Raw genomic sequence first — 18,574 nt, 5'->3', positions numbered from 1 at the left:
ACTGGTCTTCAGGTATTCCCAAACCAGGTATCATAGATCCAGGCCTAGGAACCATTTCAAATACTCTTTCCATCATATGGAAATCATATTTACAATTAAATATTTTTTTGTGTAACTAGAATTACATTTCTTTACCATTGTGTGCCCTCATTATAGGCAGGCACAATGATTTCCTTGGCAGATACCAGAACAACTGACTTCCCACCTCAACCAAGCATTTAGTATGTTGAAAAGAAAGAAAATAAAAGCATATTTTCTTCTAACCAGTTTGACCAAGACCAGATATTATAGAAACATCTTTACAGAAATGTCTCAGAATCCTTCCTCTGAGAAGAGCTAATCCAATTCCACTTGATCAATGATGGACAGAATCAGCTACACCCAGAAAAGGAACACTGGGAAATGAGTATAAACTGTGAGCATTTTTTTGTTTGTTTGTTTTTTGTTTTTCATCCCAGATTATTTTTACCTTCCTAATACAATTCTTCCTTTGCAACAACAACAACAACAACAACAAAATTCAGTTCTGCACATATATATTGTACCTAGAATATACTATAAGATATTTAATATGTATGGGAATGCCTGCCATCTAGGGGGAGGGGATGGAGGGAAGGAGGGGAAAAACTTGGAACAAAAGGGAGTACAAGGGATAATGTTTTTTTTTTTTGTTTTGTTTTTTTTTAATTTTTTTTATTATATATATATATATATATTTTATAATATTATAAGGGATAATGTTTAAAAAAAGAATTACCTATGCATATGTACTGTCAAAAAAATGTTATAATTATAAAATTAATAAAAAAAAAAGAATCCTTCCTCTGAGAAAAGAAGTTGGAGGAGTGACATACAATGAAGGATATCTGCTCTATGAAAAGGCACAATGCATCATGTAGATAGATGTCTTGATGACAGTATTAGTAAAGTTACTATATATGTTAGTTTGCACAAAGGTAAAATAAATTAGTTTGCATTGATTATGCAATTGTCCACCAAAGGCAGAAAAGAGGTATCTCCATTTGTTTCTCCTTCCTTACACTATAGGCAAAACAGAATCCTGATTTGAAAATAAATTAAAGTCTGAAAAAACTTGCAAAAAATATTTATTGGAGGGCAAAATGTGAAGGGTTCTGCTGCCATCTCTCATTCTCAGAAAGGGGAAAGGAGCCCATGAAGGGGGAGACTATCTAAGGCTTCGTTCTATCCATACAAATTTCTTCTGCTCGTCAGCTATAGCTAAGCGAGCACAGTTGACAAGGGAGTCCACATCACTCCAACAATCAGGTACTAGGCTAGTATATAAACAAGGGACCTTCTCCAGTTCAGCCTCCTCACACTTGGCTGTTTCCAGGATTTGTTCTTCTGTAGTTCCAAGACGCTGCAGGGCCTTTCTGTTTTAATGAAATAGAGAGTAGGATGAATCCAGGTAAAGCCATGAAGAAACCCCTGGAACACTAAATGTGGGGCTTTGTCCCCCCTACCAAATGTGAGGGAAAGGAAGAGGAATGAAAGATGTATCCTCTTCTCCACCACCTGCATATTTAGAATAATTTTATGTAAGTGATATGTCAGTTTCTATAATATGGGTATCATCTCACCACTCATTTTGAGCACTCCCAAATCTAAAGCTCTTAATAGATCAAGCTGGGATATTCTTCCTAAAGTATTTTGGCTTAATGAACTAGTATTCTGAGATACCAGGCAAAGTATTTAAGGACAAAGGTCATTATGCCTCTGGGCCCCCAGGAAAAAGTACAAACACAACTGACAGGGATATTACTCGTTACACTGTGTGCTCTGTAAAGAAAGGGTCCTTCATATAATGAAGTGTTGTACCACAGTTCCCTTCTAATTGTCCTGCCTCAGTTTTTCTTAAATTATTCTGTCTCAGTTCCTAATTGTTCTGCCTCAATCCCCGGTTGCAACACTATCCTTCCCTCCTGATCATTACAACTGATATAATTTAGGGCTGGCTATGCTAAGATTATATACTATAAATGTTTAATCCAGATAAGGAGAAAGACCTTAGACATCATGACCCCAGACCTTCCCTACTTATCAGAATGTTTGGTGCCTCCCCCCATTCTGTCATTGTTCTTTTTGATCCCAATTTATCAGAATATCTGATGCCTCCTCACACCAGAACTGGATTGATAGTCTGTTCCTCCTTTTAGTGCTCTGACTCCGCCCCTGCCTCAATCTACCCTGGTAGCTTGGAGCTACGTGTATATATATTTCATGGGAACCTCACATTCCCTGGATATGGATTTGATGGATGGTTTGAGACAGCACCTGGGGGCAACATGCCCCCACCACAATCTCTCCCTCTCAAATAAAACATTAAAAACTCTCTAATCCCTATCTTGCCTCAGTTTTCCCGGCATTACAGAAGGTTATTTTGTTTTAAAATTTAATAGTTTTTAATTAGAGTCTAATTTGTGTCAAGCATTGTGCTAAAGACTTTATAAATATAAATAAGTCTTCATCTGATTCCTCACAACAACCCTGGAAGATAAATGTTATTATGATCTTCATTTTACAGCTGAGGAAACTGAGGCACAAACTAATGACTTGCCCAAAATCACACAGAAAGGGTTTGGGCTAGGATTTGAACTCAAGCTTCCTGACTCCTGGCCTAATGCTGTTTCTACTATACCATCTAATTGCTTCGATGAAACTATGGAACACAAATTTATCTGAGGATGAATTTGGGACCCAGATGACTTCTCCAGTGGAATTTTAGGAGAGGGATTAAGTTTATTGTTTTAAAATTGAGACAGGAAATCTCCATTAACCCCTCCCCTCCTCCATATCATGAACTAAGATAAAAGTTTCTAAAATTTACTTTTTTCTTGTATTAAGTTAGTTTGGAGTACCCATGTTAATCAGAAATAGGGATGGGGATAGGAATGGAGCTATGATTTCATTGATAGAGGGAAGTCATAAGTTGTAATGCTATGGCTAGCTCTCTGAAGGTCCTCCAAATGAGCCTTGGTTTTAGCAGAATAATACCAGAAGAATAGTCAGGAATAAAGTCCAAAGTCTTTATTATCTCCTTCACAGTCTGTCTCCTTTGCCTGGGGCTGGGCTAGCTTTCTGGGGACCTTTAGATGGGCCTTGGTCTCACTGGAGAAGTAAAGGAGAACAGGCCAGCCACCATGAGGGTCTCTATCTTGACTCTTTTCGAGTCTTTCTTTAGATCTAACTTGGACTTCGTAAATACTCTATTACAATTAAATCCATTCATCATACTGAGCCAATCATATCACTAGGGAACCATTATTTGTGGTAAGATTAAATCAATCAAACTGAACTAGAGAACTATTAATCACCATGCTAAACTAGGTAACCATTGTCTTATCAATTCCACTGAGTTAACACCTTGTTGTAAGACTCCTTGCCTCAAGTATATTTCTCCAGAGTTCTGGCCCATTACAATAAGTAAGTTAACTTTCTCAAAATCTGCATCTTAGAGTCTTAGAAAGTTGCCTAGAGACATGAAAGAGAGACTAAATAACTTGTCCAGAGTCACACAGCTGGTATATGTTAGAAGGGAGATTTGAAATGGGATCTGAAGCCAGCTTTTTATCCATATGGACAAATTTAGTGAAAACAGTGACCAAGATATCTCTTTGGTAAGGAGATGACAGAACTAATATAGATTCCTCTTTTACAGTTGTGATCTACAGCTAGGAAAGTTTCTTAAGGATCTTCAATCATTCTTCCCTCTATTTTCAAGATGAAGAAAGTGAGACCCACACAAATTAAGCAACTTGGCCATGATCACATAGGTTGCAAATGATGGAGCTGAGATCTGAACAGTTTCCTTTTTGCACTTTTAATTAATACAACATTTATTGTTCTGTCCCTGGTTCAAAGGTTAAAATGACCTTTCATATAATATTGTAATACATTGTCTAAAGAAAAGCAGAAAAAACATCTTTGTCTTTTAATTGATTGTGCTGCTTTAAATCTGCTTGTCAACCATTATTTCAGTGGACAGGACATGCCTTTTTTTTTTTTTTAGGACATGCCTTTGTAATATCATGTCTATGTAATTTTCATTGGTAGAATTGTAATACATAATCACAAAATAGGAATTTTGGGATCTATATGACTGATTATAGCATTAACAGGAAGCATTTTATATATTTTATATAGACTTTGCTTCATTTAATCTCTTGTGAATTCAATCTTCTAACCTAAAATCTAGGATCCTTTGTCTTATACTACACTGCCTTCTACCTAGGACAAGTAGCATGAAATATGTCCTGAAAATCCAATTTTTAAGACACTTCAGTTGGAGAGCAGGAAGAAAGACAACACAAAGGGACTCATAGTGAGAGAAAGCCCAGGACACGGAAAACCATAAGATTGCTACTGGGCAGGTCGCCATATAGGCAGAGGGAGCAAGAGAAAGAGAAGAAGAACTCAGCTGGACAGAAGGCATGCCAACTGCTCCCTTCTTATATGAACTAATTTTTCTCATTAATTAGGTGCTAAATTTAGTTGTCTTTACAAAGCTAAAAGTAAAAATGCAATCAGTACCCTCTAAATTTCAATGCTTTGTGACAAAGTCCTGATATCCTGCCCTAATTATGATGCTAGGCAGAATGCCTTCTTGAAAGAACTGTTCCTTCAAATGGGGAAAGAATCTGTAGTGTGTATGTGTGTGTGTGTGTGCGCGCGCGTGTGTGTGTGTGTGTGTGTGTGTGTGTGTGTGTGTGTGAAGAGGAAGCAAAAGAAATGTGAATTCTTGTATGTTTCTCTAGTCATCATTGGAATATATGCTATGGAAAGTCCAGTTCTAGATGAAGTTATTAACCCTCCCATGCCCAGAGGTGTGTACATACTTGAGTTTCTTGGCATTCTTCTCAGTGACAGGGATGTGGACAATGATAGGAAAGATCTCAGTCCTGTGCAGGGTTTGCACACAGTTCAGATTAATGTCCAAGAGACAGTGCATATTCTGTAGAAAATGAGGAGAAGGCTATTGGCATTAAGGGTGGGAAAGGGAGGAGGGGTGAATGATTGGAACTCTTCAAGACCATCCTAGACTCCTTAAAGACTGAAATTATATTTTTGTATTTCCAGAACCTCACATAGGGTTTTGCCCATTTGGAAAAATATAATTAAACTCCAAATGGAAAGATGCTGTCACCTATTCAAAGATATCATCTGTAGGGATTTCACTTGGCTACTGATGCACCAGTTTTATTGTGAAATTAGTTCGAGAATAGTTAAGCTTTTCTACATAGTTAGGTTTGGAAAAGTCTTAAACTCAACCCTCTCGGGGTAGCTTGCAAAGACCTTTTTGCACTGACTTATCCAGAGTTGCCTTTCTATTCTCCCACCTGCCTTATTGAATAGAACTCTACCTTGTGCATCAAGGACTCCACTGCTTGGTAGGTTACATAACTGTGGTGGCTGGGGTCCTCCTTCTTATGGATTATGTCTCCACTCTGCCTTCGAACTTCATACTCTTCTTGACTTAGATATTCTAAGGAGGCAAAAAGGAATGGGAAGGACAGGGCCATATAAATGTAGGAAGTTTGTTCAAAAAGGGGCCACATTAGGAGGCACATAAAAATGTAAGTAAACCAAGGAGTACATGGGAACCTTCCCAGAAGGGAGAATATCCCAATAAAGTTATGGCTCTAAGAGAAAATATCATACACATGGTTTCAGTTGAGCCTTAAGTAATCTAGAGTGATGGGGACTTTGTTTCAGGTTCTGCTCCATCTTTACCTTGTGACCCTCTTCTGGACCACTCCTAGGTTACTACTCCAATTACTCTGTTTAATGCCTCTCCTTAACCTTATCTATTGCCTAACTCTCACTCCAACTCCTGTGAGGGTATTAGGGAAATTCTCTGAAGAAAAAACCATATCACCTTAACTGAACCACTCCTATAGATACAAAAATTTCTTTTTGTGACTGAGTTTAGCCCCCCAGAGAGGAGTCTACACACAGAAAGCTCCCCAGTCTACAGAGATTTTTCTCCCCATATGCTACTTTTATAAATTGGACTCTTTTCCAAGAAAGAAAATAGCCTGGGGCTTGATACCACAGAGCTATGAATGCTAAATTATCTACACAAATAGAGAATAGTTGAAGCACAAATAATCTTAAATAACAATACAAGAATAATTTTCATTTGACTTTTAAATGAATTTGAGCCAGACAGGAAGAATGGGGCATAATTGTAGAGTTATTCCAATCATTATGCTTTGTTTATGTTGAGTCTGCTCTTCAGGTCATTGCTTTAGCTTGGAGAACTTTTTGAACTTGTCATTCAGTGTGTTAGCTATCCCTTCCAGCTTTGCAGTTAGGTCTTCAGTCAGGAAGATACCTGTTTCTGAGTTCAAATGCAGCTTCAGATACTAGTTGCCTGACCTGGGTAAGTTACTTAACCCTGTTTGTCTCAGTTTCCTCATCTGTAAAATGAGATTAAGAAGGAGATGGCAAACCACTCCAAAATCTCTGCTGAGAAAACACCTGAATGATGTGGCAAAGAGTTAGAAACCTCTGAAAGGACTGACTTTGTACCATCTGCAAACCTGATAAGCAGCCATGCTTTTATCCAAGTTATTGATAAAAATGTTAAACCCCTAAGGCACTTCAATGGATAATTCCAGTCAAGTTAACATAGAACCCTTAACAACTAACTTTGATCTATTATTTTAACAATCCGTTCAAAAAGGAAATAAATTTAGTCTATTCTATTCTTGACCCAAAATTAAATGGGCATTTTAGTATGACATGGCATACCCTTAGTTACATACAACTAGAATTCTCTTGCTCCCATACTCCAATTGACATCATTTAAACATAACATTTCCAGTGAACAGTTGAAAGTGTTGGCCCTCTCTACCTCAGCAGCATGGTGATGCTGGCAATGTGGCAGCTTTTGCAGGAGTTTCATCTAGCAGAGCCTGCTCGTGAGTCCCTAAGCTACTTTTTTTCTTTTTTGATATTTGTTCTTTGTTTCCTATGGCAATGGCTGAATCTTATATTGTGTGTAGATCCAGGCATGGTTTTTTCCAGGAATGGAAAAAAAAAAGCATGTCATTTATTTGCAGAATCCATTCTATATATTCTACATCTTAGATTTCCTGGGTTGGGGAAAAAATGCACCAGGAGTTAAGTCCATGAAACAAGTTTTATTTTTATTGAATTTTCATTTTGTTTTGACTTCCATTGTGTAGAAACTCCAATAGCTAGTTGGAAAATGATTGGTTGAGTGGGGAACAAAAGCTGGTCCTAGTAGCAGAAAGATCAGAGTTCAAATTCTGTCTCTGATATATATAAGCTGTGTGACCATGTGCAAATAAGTCACTGTGAAATCAGAGAACTTGGTTCTACTCTTTAAAAAAAATAATCAATCAATTAACTAATTTTAATACACATTGCTTTATGAATCCTGTTGGGAGAGATAAATCAGAACAAAGAAGAAAAATCATGGGAAAAAGAAAAAAACAAACAAAAAGAATTGAAATAGTATTTGTTGATTTACATTTAATCTCCATAGTTCTATTTTTGGATGCAAATGGTATTTTCTATCCAAAATGTATTGGGATTGCCTTGGATCACTGAGCCACTAAGAAGAACCAAGTCTTTCATCACACATTCACACATTTCATCACACATTCTTGATGTTATTGTGTATACTGTATTCTTGGTTCTGCTTGTTTCACTCAGTATTTGTGTAAATCTTTCTAGGTCTTTCTAAAATCAGCTTGTTCATCATTTTTTATGGAACATTAATACTCCATTACCTTCATATACCATAACTTATTCAGCCATTCCCCAAATGATGAGCATCTACTCATTTTCCGATTCTTTGCTATTTGGTTCTACTCTTGATTGGGATGCTTTCTACCTGTTGGTGTTGAGCAAGTTCTCTCTGGAACTTAGTTTCCTCATTTGTAAAAGGAATATATTGGATTAGATGGCCTTTGAGGTCCTTTCCAGACTTAAAATTCTAAATCCAGGCATGTTTTTATCTTCACTGTCAAGCATTGTAGGAGAATATTTTGATGTATAATCAAACTTTTAAAAATTAGTTTTGATATCATCAGTCTATTAGTTTGATTTGTATCATTAAACTCAAAAAGGACTTTTGAAATTCCAGTCTAAGTGTATTTTTCTTCCTTTCAAAATCTTTCCAAAAGCAATGTTATTTTTGCTATCTGTTTCTTTATTAAGTAACACTTCTAAGGTAAGTTTCAATACCTCCAGACTCTTTGGCTTTTCCTTTTTTGGTTTTAAGTAATTACATTTCCTCCTACATTTTCACCTAGTTCTTTGAATCAGGAATAAAGGATAAAGTTTTTCTTGTAATTTTTATCAACATCTTTGGTTTTTGTACAATATTATAGTTTCTTCTGGTATCTTTATCCCAGAGACCCATACCATATAACAAATAGCATTTTTATTAGGATAAAATTATAAAGAAAAAAAGGGGGAAAAAGCAATATAACTAATCAAGACATAAATCTGAAAGTATAAGTAAACTGTTAACACTTGTGAGCCTCCCATCTTTACAAAGGACAGGATAGGAATGTTTTCCCATATGTCTTTCAAAATCTGTTTATTCTTTATAATTTCACAATATTCACTTTGGATTTGTGGGTATACATGTCTATACATGTGCATGTGTGTGATAGTATGTGTGGTGGTTCTTTCAATTTACATTGTGATAGTTATTATGGATACTGTTTTCATTTGCTTTTTTCCTTCTACATTAATTCATGTGGATCTTCCCTTGCTTTTCTGTATTCATCACACTCATAATTTTTTATAGCACAGTAATTAATATTTCAGTATAATCATGTACCATTCTTTGTTTAGCCATTTCCCTATTGAGAGGCATTTACTTTGTTTCCAATTCCTTACTAAAAAGTACTGAAATAAATATTTGCTATATTTTCATGTGAAATTTCTTCTTATCAGTGGCCTCCTTGGGGTATCTGACTAGTATTAGATCTCTGACTCAAACATTATGGATATTTTATTTGCATCATTCTTAACTGAAGGATATTTGCTGACAGAGAATATAATGTCTCATTTGCTTTTGATGTAGTATTGGTGCTTAGCAAAACCATTCATATCTTCAGTCTATTTTTTGCACCCTTGTCACGTGTCTACTTTAGTGGTCAGAAAAATCTACACTGAAGCATTGTTAATATTTATAATCCATTTCAACATATTTTTCCTTTTTGGAATCCTAAAACAGGAAGACCCACTCACTTTGCTGTCCTCTATGTCAAACTTATCACTACAAGCTGATTATGAGTATGGATAGCATAGAATTCTGTGCTTTTCCATCTATTTCTTAAATTCATAGGCCCACTTGCAGCACAGTGAACTGGTATGCTAACCCAGTCAGTGGCACTGCCTGAGCCAGTGGAATAGCTGATATTCCAGAGTTTCAGCCAAGCTTTCAATGCTACTAAAATGGTTTTAGGATACATAAAATCTTCATAGAACATCACCCTGGCTTCTTTCATACCTTTTCCCTACCAATCACTTATCAGGAAAGAATTGAATTAATTTCCACTTCTTGGTTCTCCATCTACCACCAGCACTCAGCAACCTCTCCTCCTTTGAGGTTCATAATATTCATATTTATCACCCAATTCAAATCCTAGTAGTTATCTGATCTGAATCTAATCTAGTGGTTATTCTCCTATCTTTCTTAAGGAATCCATTTCTTGGCTCACAATCTTCCTCCTCTCCCCTCACATCCATATTGGGAGACTTTAGAAAACATGTCAAATACTTTTATCTGGTTCCCACCTTCAGTTTCTCAGTCTGTTCATTTTGCATGTCACACTCCTCCACTCCCACCTCACCTACATACAAAGACGGTGACTTTGCCGTTATTCACAAATGTTCTACTTCCATGATCAAGAATTCTGAAATTCTTTTATCTGATCAGGCTCCCATCATTCCTGCACTCCCTATTCCTTACTTCTCTCAAAACTGTTTTTTTTTTTTGTCCTCACTATGTCCTCCAATCCCTAAATCTTTCAGTACTTTCCCAAGTCTGCCTAGACATGCATTCATTAGCCCCTCATAATATACATTTTCTTCACATTAGAGAGGTACTGAAGTAACAGAAGCCTGAATCCCAGGAAATTATGTTTTCATTGTCCTGTTGTTTGGCTAACAAGGCAGATGCTAAGAAGGAGGAACGTACCTGTTGGGCATTTCTCAAAGTCCTTGAGGAGGCTCAGCTTCTCACTCAGAATCTTCCCAATCACCATAGGCACAAAAAGCACAGGCCGAGGTCTGATTGGTTTGTAGGGTCTTACCCGTGTATAAGGAACTAGTGTAAAACAGCTCTCTGCCCAAAAACATACCATGGATGAATCTGTGTAGGGAAAAAGTAGTGTGTAAAACTGGGCCACCAAGATTACATCATCTCTCTCTGAAACTTTTCTCATCGTATTCCTTTTTTCCAGTTTCTTTAGTTATCTATTATTCTTCAGTTTTTCATGTTTCCTTTTTATAACACAGAGCTGGCCACAAGGGAATGTTGCTTCCATAGTAAAATTTACCTCTGGGAATGACCCTTACTTAACCAGGAGCTACCCTCCCTGGGACTCCCTTTACCATTGATGAACCCTGGCATACCTTCCAACTTGCTGGGCTCAGTCTGGCTCCCATCAGAGGAGGAACACAATGGGTTGACCTTGCTCTTGTCCATGCTTACTATGCGTACTAATTTCTGTTGTCCCCCAAATGACTGCAAAAGCAGTAAATGGGAGAGAAAGAAAAGGAAGAGATGGAGATTAAAATTCCAGAGGGTATGTTGAGGGACTCCAAAGTCTTGTGTCCAGCAAACCTTCCAGGAGAGTAAAAGCCAATGTTGGTGCCACTGTGTAGATGATCCATATTGCCTCCCTCCCCATCCTACAGGTCACTTGTAAGTCTCTACACTTGTATCACGGGGTGGATATGAGGACTGAAAAACCAGGGGCTACAGGGAAAGAGCTTAAAAAAGGGATGGAAAGAGAGAAGCTCTCAGCTTGGTGGCCTCTAATCCAATCCAATAGATAATTATCAAGTGCCTTCTAGGAACAAGGCATTGTATTAGGTGATAGTGATGCAAAAATAAAATAAAAAATATTCCTTGTCCTCAAAGAATTTATGTATAGAATTGGAGGAGTTGGGAATGAGAAAAACCCAAAGAAATAAAAAATAGAGTGGAGGAATAGAATGGTAAACTGAGGGCAAACATAACCAGGATATGATCACTTAAACATTATGTTATATGCAGATGCACAGAGTTGAGCCAGTAAATAAGGCCTGTGTATCTATGCAGGTAATCACAGTCAAGATTACTGGTCTCTGGATTAGCAGACCAACCCCAGAACTCTGGAAACAGAAAATAACATCTATGAAAAGATACAGAAGGGCAGGGTGTGGAAGTTTGGGTAAACCTTCACTTAGGATGGCAATTTATCCCTTTCACAAAAAGCCATGCTACAGAAAGCTCCAAGCTCCACTTTAGGAAGCCCCTTAAAGAGAAAGTATTGTGACTCAGATTTTTGTATCCATACGCTAGTACCCCATTTTAGAGGAGATCAGGAGAACAAATGAGTCAGGAGAAAACAACTACAGGACAAGAAGAAAGAGTCCCAAAGGAAGGTCAGGCTTTGTGTCACAAATCCCTACTTATGGATTTTTGTGGTGACCTGGGAATAGGGACAGCTAAAATTAGTATAAATGTTCCTGTTCCTGCAGCTTTCCCCACCTTGCGGGAGACTGTGCTCTGCTGAGTCATGTCCTGGATGAGGGTGATGAGTTTCTGCTGAGCCCTGCCACAAAAACAGAAAACAGTGAAATGGTGACTCAGTCGTCAGGAACTCTGGTGTTGGTGAAATCACACTCAATGGGGAACTGTAAAAAGAAGCTGTTGAGGGAAAAAGACTGGGACCCAGGAGGATGGGGTTTGTCCAGTTTACTCTAGAATATAGTGTGATATAGCACACCTCTGTGTGTCAGGAGTTACATTCCATGGAGCAAGGATCATGCCATGGATCATATGTAGGAACTCTCCTGGCAGTTAAATGATGGGCAATTCCCTTATTGTTCATTAAGTAAGAAAAACTATGGACTCAGTAAGTACTATTTGATTTTCTTTCTGGAAGGATAAGAGCAGAGCTTGGATCCTATCCCTGACCCTACCCCTTAAGCATGGCAACTACTCCCAGGTGGCAACTAGATCAAGGGTACATCTAAGTGAGTTTGAACCTGAGTCTCTCAGTAGCCTAGTAAGTTAAAAAAGTTGGAGCTACTGGGTCCCTCAATCAGAGTTAGCAAGTGAATATTCTACAACTCTTGTGCTTTTTGGAGATTAGTCCAATATCTGGGCAGGGTTTACATAACACAAGAACCTGGATAGAATTGTTTAGACAGCACAGAATTAAGGTGAAATTTAAAACAACTATTTAGTAATCATGAAAATTGCTTTGTGTCTAGTTTTCCTCAGGATTTTAAAGAGCCAGACACAATGAAACAAAAGAATCTGACTCTGCAATAGGCAGGATCTGCCCAAGGGCTGGGATCTTCAACCTCTCCCTCTCCACCTTGGACTCATTTGCCTTTAATTGGCTCTACATGATCCTTTTCTGGAGCCCCAGGAAACATTATTCAAAGCTTAAGTTCAACTCTTGTCTTGGGCTTCCCCAAAGTGGGGAGGAGAAAGGTACTAAGTATACAATATATATCAAGTTATAGGACAGCTATTTATTTCCTCTACACAAAAGAAGTGCTTACTACACACAACCCAGACAGGATACACTGTTATTTAAAAAAAAAAAAATTAGAGAGGTAGTAACAATATAAGAATTACTGCTAGTATCTCTAGGGAAGTTACTTAAAAGTATCAAGATGTGAAACAATTTGCGAGATGGCTAAAAACATTATTTCAGATTTCACAGTGGCTTTTTGACCTAAACTGTGTCCTCTTAATCTTTGGGGTAGGGTGGACCTGGGTTAGAGAAAAGCCTAAAATCTCAATTCCTCCCCTATCTTAGGGGAAACTCCCATGGGGAGCTCCACCTACAATTCAATTGGAGATCTTGGTCTAGGGCATAATCACCATCCTTTATTGAATTGAAAATTAGCCCTTAATCTCCCTAACCTCAAACCTCAGAAGACTAATAAAAGATGACTCTTAACCCCAAACCTTTGCTAAAAATCTTAATAGGATTTGGCCCACTGAGAAGTTGTTTCTTTGATAAAATTCTACCTTTGCTAAATTACTTTTGAAAGAACCAGCTGAGTTGTTTCTCAGTGTAATAAACTCTTTTTTTTTTTTTTTTTTTTTTTTTTTTGCCACAAACCTCACCTGCATTTGGGACTGTGAATTCTTTCACAAAAAGCCTGCAATATAGGTTTGGGTAATCTCTCACCCTCATTTCTCACACCTCAACATTTTCACTATCTGAATAATTCCTTACAGGTCTGTCATCTAGCAAACCAAGTATTGGACCCATCCTCTTGCTGGTGTTTTCCAAAAGCACTGGAGTATAGAATACTTACTTGCTGCCACACTTCTTTTTTCTTTTTTCCCCTGAGGCTGGGGTTAAGTGACTTGCCCAGGGTCACACAGCTAGGAAGTGTTAAGTGTCTGAGATCAAATTTGAACTCTGGTCCTCCTGAATGCAGGGCTGGTGCTCTATCCACTGCGCCAGCTAGCTGCCCCTTGCCACACTTCTAATTGAGTGACCCAAGAGCTCCAACTTCTTGAATTCACTAGGCTTTCTCCAATGCTAGAAATATCCATCTCAGAATCACTATTTGGTTATTTATTTCAGTTTGGGAAAGAAACTTAAAGCAAAAAAGGCAGCCAAAGGTTCTTGTTCTGTTATGCCACAGTTTCCTTTAATTATTTTACCTCAGTTTTCCTGAATTATTCTGCCTCAATCTTCCAGATAGCAACCCCCTTTCCTGACCATTAGAACTTAGATAATTAGGGCTGGGAGAACTGGCTACTCTAGCATTCCAAAGAGTCATAAAATGCAAATGGGGGGTTTATCTCCTATCTCAAACTCAGTGGCTCCTAGTCTTCCCCACTTATCAGAATTTATGATCTTTCCTTACCCCCAGCTTTTCAGAACTGAATTTATGGTCTGTTCCTGGAAGTTCCTGCTCACCAGTGCTTACCCCCACCCCTGCTTTTGTTCCCCTGATTGCTGGAGTTCTATAAAACTCTGAAATTACTTACTCATTGCCGGATACTTTGAGATAATAGTCCTATTCAGCAGCTGGATCCTGTTTTCCCCCCAGCCCAATCTCTCTCTCTAAATAAAATATTAAAAACTCTCTAATGTCTATCTTGCCTCAGTTTTTCCCACATTACAATTCAAGCTCATTTAGTTGAAGCATTGTTCTAGGTTGCTGTATTTCAGGATTTGGGAATGGGGAGAAGGGATGGCTCCAGCATTGTTTATAGCCCTCCAGAGAAAGGCTCAAATAGTACTGATTCACTCAGCAGTTTGAAAGAAAAAAAAAAAAAAAAGGAATGGGGTAAGGATCATGCCTTATTAAAGCTCCACTGAGTCAGTGGATCTTCTTAGTGGAATTGTTCATCATCTTAAAGTGCCAATCTTTTTAAACCACCCATTTTACTTGAAATTGTTAATGGAGCTTTTGCACCTAACCTATTGGAAAAACCCCTACAAGCCCACCTTCATTCATGTTCCATGTATTGCAATCTTTGCTGTAAATGTATCCAGATAGTATCTAAAATCCCATGGTCTACTGCTTCAGAATATTGCTGTTTCTTGTTCTAGAACAGATACATGGCACTGTAATGTTTGACCTTTTGCTTAAGCATGCTTAAACATAGTAATCTAGAGTAATTTAAATTAGAAATGCATTCTCAACAGAATAATTGTATTCATCCTTGATTCTATGATAGATCTTAGACAGATAGATAGAGATAGAGATATACAAACTTATATCTGCCCTGACCTTGTGGAACTACAGATATAGTGGCCTACAAAACATGCACAAATAATTAAGTGTTCTAACCCTTTGTGGTAATTCATCATTCATTTCCTTGTGGCTTGGAGTTAGCTAGACCATGACAGAAAAGGGAAACCTTCTAATATCCTAAAGGGACCTTGATTTGTTTTCTGGGTACCATAGCATATTCTGGACAAAGTTATACAATATTAAGCCCAGAAAACATTCTTCAGGGATGTACCATACTTATGCAATACCTCTGAGACTATCAACAATATCCTGAGCTGGTATTTAGCATGTAGTAGACACCCAACCAATTTTTGTTGAATGAATGAATAACATATTCATTTGGCATAGGCAACTCACTGTGAGTAGTTGGGGATGGTACCATGATCTGTGTCCTTCATGCTGTACAAATTGACTCGATGGGCATGCCAACAACTTTGGCCTTGGTACATGGTGTCAGTGACATGCAGAATGTCATTACACTGCACCTGTAGCTCTCCATCTGCCTTTCTGTCCATGGCCAAGTTGACCCGGATATAGAACGAGTCCCCTGAGGTGGTCACTCTATTCTCTATGTCCTGGACCAATTTCTTGTAACCTGTCAATAATGGGAAGGGGAGAAAGAACAATGAAAATGTGAAAAGGTAGTGACTAGTAGCCTGGAGGCTAGAGATGTTAGGGCAGCATATTTTAGAATAGCTAACAGTCAAAAGAAAAAGACAGTTATGGTTGTTTTTCTTTTAAGCTCAAAGAGAACCAAAATGGCATCACTACATTGGGATGAAGGTACAGTGTGTCTGACTGTAGCTGATCAGACCAAGATGAGCTCTACCACAGGTCAGGCACAAATAGCCCATGAGAACATTTGGAATGTAGATATCTCTAAATTTGAGCATCTTCTATGATATTAATATGAATTATAGTTTTGGAACTGGAAGAAAACATAGACCCCATGTAGTTCAAACCCTCCATTTTGCAGATGGCAAAAGTGAAGTTCAAGAAATTAAATGACTTACCCAGTCACACATTTATTTAAATCAAAGTCCTCTTATTCTAGAATTAGTATCCTTTCTAAAATTCATTAATATTGGAATTGGTAGAAGGATTTCTACTGAAATGGATAGATACATGACATATTGGACAATGAGCCTGGAGCCAGGAAGTAATGAGTTCAAATCTGGCCTCAGACAGGTACTAGCTGTGTAACCCTGGACAAGTCACTTAACCCTGTAAAAATGGTAAACCACTCTAGTATCTTCTCCAAGAAAATTCCAAAAAAGGTCATAAAGAGTCAGACATGACTGAAAAAGTATAAAAACAAAAACAATGATTTCTATCTATTTTATTTGCCTATAGAGGCTAAAGCTGGTCCTGCTCTATCCTGACTAGAGGTGAGGGAGTAATGAGTTTGCAATGACCAAAGGAACAGAATCTTGTGAAGGTAAAGGAAGATAAAGGGTAGGGAAGAGAAGTATGGTAAATCTTTGAGAGGGAAATAAAGGATGGAAAGGAATCTGTACCTTCCATGTTGATCTTCACAGATAGGCAGCAGAACCCATTCACCCTTTTGAGAAGTCCTACTGCCTGCTCCAGGGTTGTATCCTCCAGAATAGCCTTGAATGTGATTTCCTTTGAATCATAATCCACCTATGAATAAAGCCAGCAATACTTCACCTGAGATAACAGTTCAGATCTGTCAGAGAATATAGTCAATGCAATTCAGCAAATACTTATATACCTATTATGCATGAATTTTATTCTCTAGCGGCCCTTTGACATTGGCTCCCACCAACTTACTGATTCTGGAGTGTCTAAAAGACAATGGTCTATTAAGAAAAGGTACCCTCTCTGTTCACATGATCCAACCATAGTAGAACTCATACATAAACCATACTTTTGTTATGTTTTTCATAAGTTAAGACATATTATAGATCTAAGACTTCTGACTACATTCATTCTTGAGTCTCTAACATAAACATGTTCATGAGAACAATGTAGAGCTCAGATGGTATTTTCCTTTATTTTCCAGAGTCAAACAATTAGGTTCTTACTTGAAGCTAATATTAAGGCAATTTTAACATCCTTAAACATGATCTGTTAATTTAATTTAAATATTTGAATACAAATATAAAATATCATGCAGTGAAAATACTGGAGAGATTGCTGAAATGTAGTCAAATTTACATTGCTTGGTTCTCTTATGTATGGTACCTTATAGAGGAATACACACTGTAGAATGCATAGTGCTGCTTTATTTGAGACATGGTATCTATCAATTTTTATTCATTTTTTCCATTAAGATATCTTGCTCCTATCTATGTTTAGCCCAATGTGAAACCCCACCAAATCTGTAGATCTGGCTATTGCTAACATTAGGACAAGAGAGAATTAAAACTGCCATTATACAGGATATGTCCAGAGTGCAATAATTTATTTTAAATTTGAGTAATTTCAAATCATACAAACAAAACTGAACAGCAATACTTGGTTTGAATCCTCTCTTCTGTATACTCAATTCCACAATATCCAAATACCCAAACCTCGGGGGAAGGAAATAAATATACATGGATTGGAATCATGGTGCTCTTTGTTCCTGAATAGAATGGTCCCACAAAAAAAAAAAAAAAGAAAAAAAAAAAAAAGAAAAAAAAAAGAAAGAAAGAAAGAAAAGAAAAGAAAAGAAAAGAAAAGAAAAGAAATATAGCATAACATAAGAGCATCAGATGCTCTTTTCTTTTTTTTTTAATATTTTTTAATTTTATAATTATAATTTTTTTGACAGTACATATGCATGGTAATTTTTTTTACAACATTATCCCTTGCACTCACTTCTGTTCCGATTTTTCCCTTCCTTCCCTCCACCCCTTCCCCTAGATGGCAGGCAGTCTTATACATGTTGGATATGTTATAGTATATCCAAGATACAATATATGTGTGCAGAACCGAATTTCTTGTTGCACAAGAAGAATTGGATTCAGAAGGTAAAAATAACCTGGGGAAAAAAAAAAAACAAAAATGCAAACAGTTTACACTCATTTCCCAGTGTTCCTTCTCTGGGTGTAGCTGATTCTGTCCATCATTGATCAATTGGAACTGAATTAGATCTTCTCTTTGTCAAAGATATCCACTTCCATCAGAATACATCCTCATACAGTATTGTTGTTGAAGTGTATAATGATCTCCTGTTCTGCTCATTTCACTCAGCATCAGTTCATGCTACCTCTCTATATTCATCCTCCTGGTCATTTCTTACAGAACAATAATATTCCATAACATTCATATACCACTATTTACCCAACCATTCTCCAATTGATGGGCATCCATTCATTTTCCAGTTTCTAGCCACTACAAAAAGGGCTGCCACAAACATTTTGGCACATACAGGCCCCTTTCCCTTCTTTAGTATTTCTTTGGGATATAAGCCCAGTAGTAGCACTGCTGGATCAAAGGGTATGCACAGTTTGATAATTTTTTGGGCATAATTCCAGATTGCTCTCCATAATGGCCGGATTCTTTCACAACTCCACCAACAATGCATCAGTGTCCCAGTTTTCCCACATCCCCTCCAACATTCATCATT

General features: G+C 37.5%; 1 protein-coding gene across 2 annotated transcripts in view; it reads right to left on the bottom strand.

Annotated features, from left to right (window-relative positions):
- Window positions 1–1,089: 1,089 nt before the first annotated feature.
- Window positions 1,090–18,574, bottom strand: part of CARD14 (caspase recruitment domain family member 14) — a 93,256-nt gene continuing 75,771 nt past the window's right edge. For both annotated transcript variants that reach the window (XM_074260348.1, XM_074260349.1), the window contains 8 exons: window positions 16,515–16,641; window positions 15,355–15,592; window positions 11,768–11,831; window positions 10,645–10,756; window positions 10,208–10,381; window positions 5,382–5,503; window positions 4,857–4,972; window positions 1,090–1,394 (listed from right to left, as the gene is read on the bottom strand). In XM_074260348.1, coding sequence (XP_074116449.1) covers window positions 1,187–1,394; window positions 4,857–4,972; window positions 5,382–5,503; window positions 10,208–10,381; window positions 10,645–10,756; window positions 11,768–11,831; window positions 15,355–15,592; window positions 16,515–16,641 — 1,161 coding nt within the window. In that variant the 3' untranslated portion in view covers window positions 1,090–1,186. The remainder of the gene's footprint in view (window positions 1,395–4,856; window positions 4,973–5,381; window positions 5,504–10,207; window positions 10,382–10,644; window positions 10,757–11,767; window positions 11,832–15,354; window positions 15,593–16,514; window positions 16,642–18,574) is intronic.

The sequence above is a fragment of the Sminthopsis crassicaudata genome, chromosome 4, assembly GCF_048593235.1.
Source record: "Sminthopsis crassicaudata isolate SCR6 chromosome 4, ASM4859323v1, whole genome shotgun sequence".
Taxonomy (NCBI): Eukaryota; Metazoa; Chordata; class Mammalia; order Dasyuromorphia; family Dasyuridae; genus Sminthopsis; species Sminthopsis crassicaudata.
The sequence above is the reverse complement of the archived record's forward strand: the minus strand, read 5'-3'. Positions and strand labels throughout refer to the sequence as shown.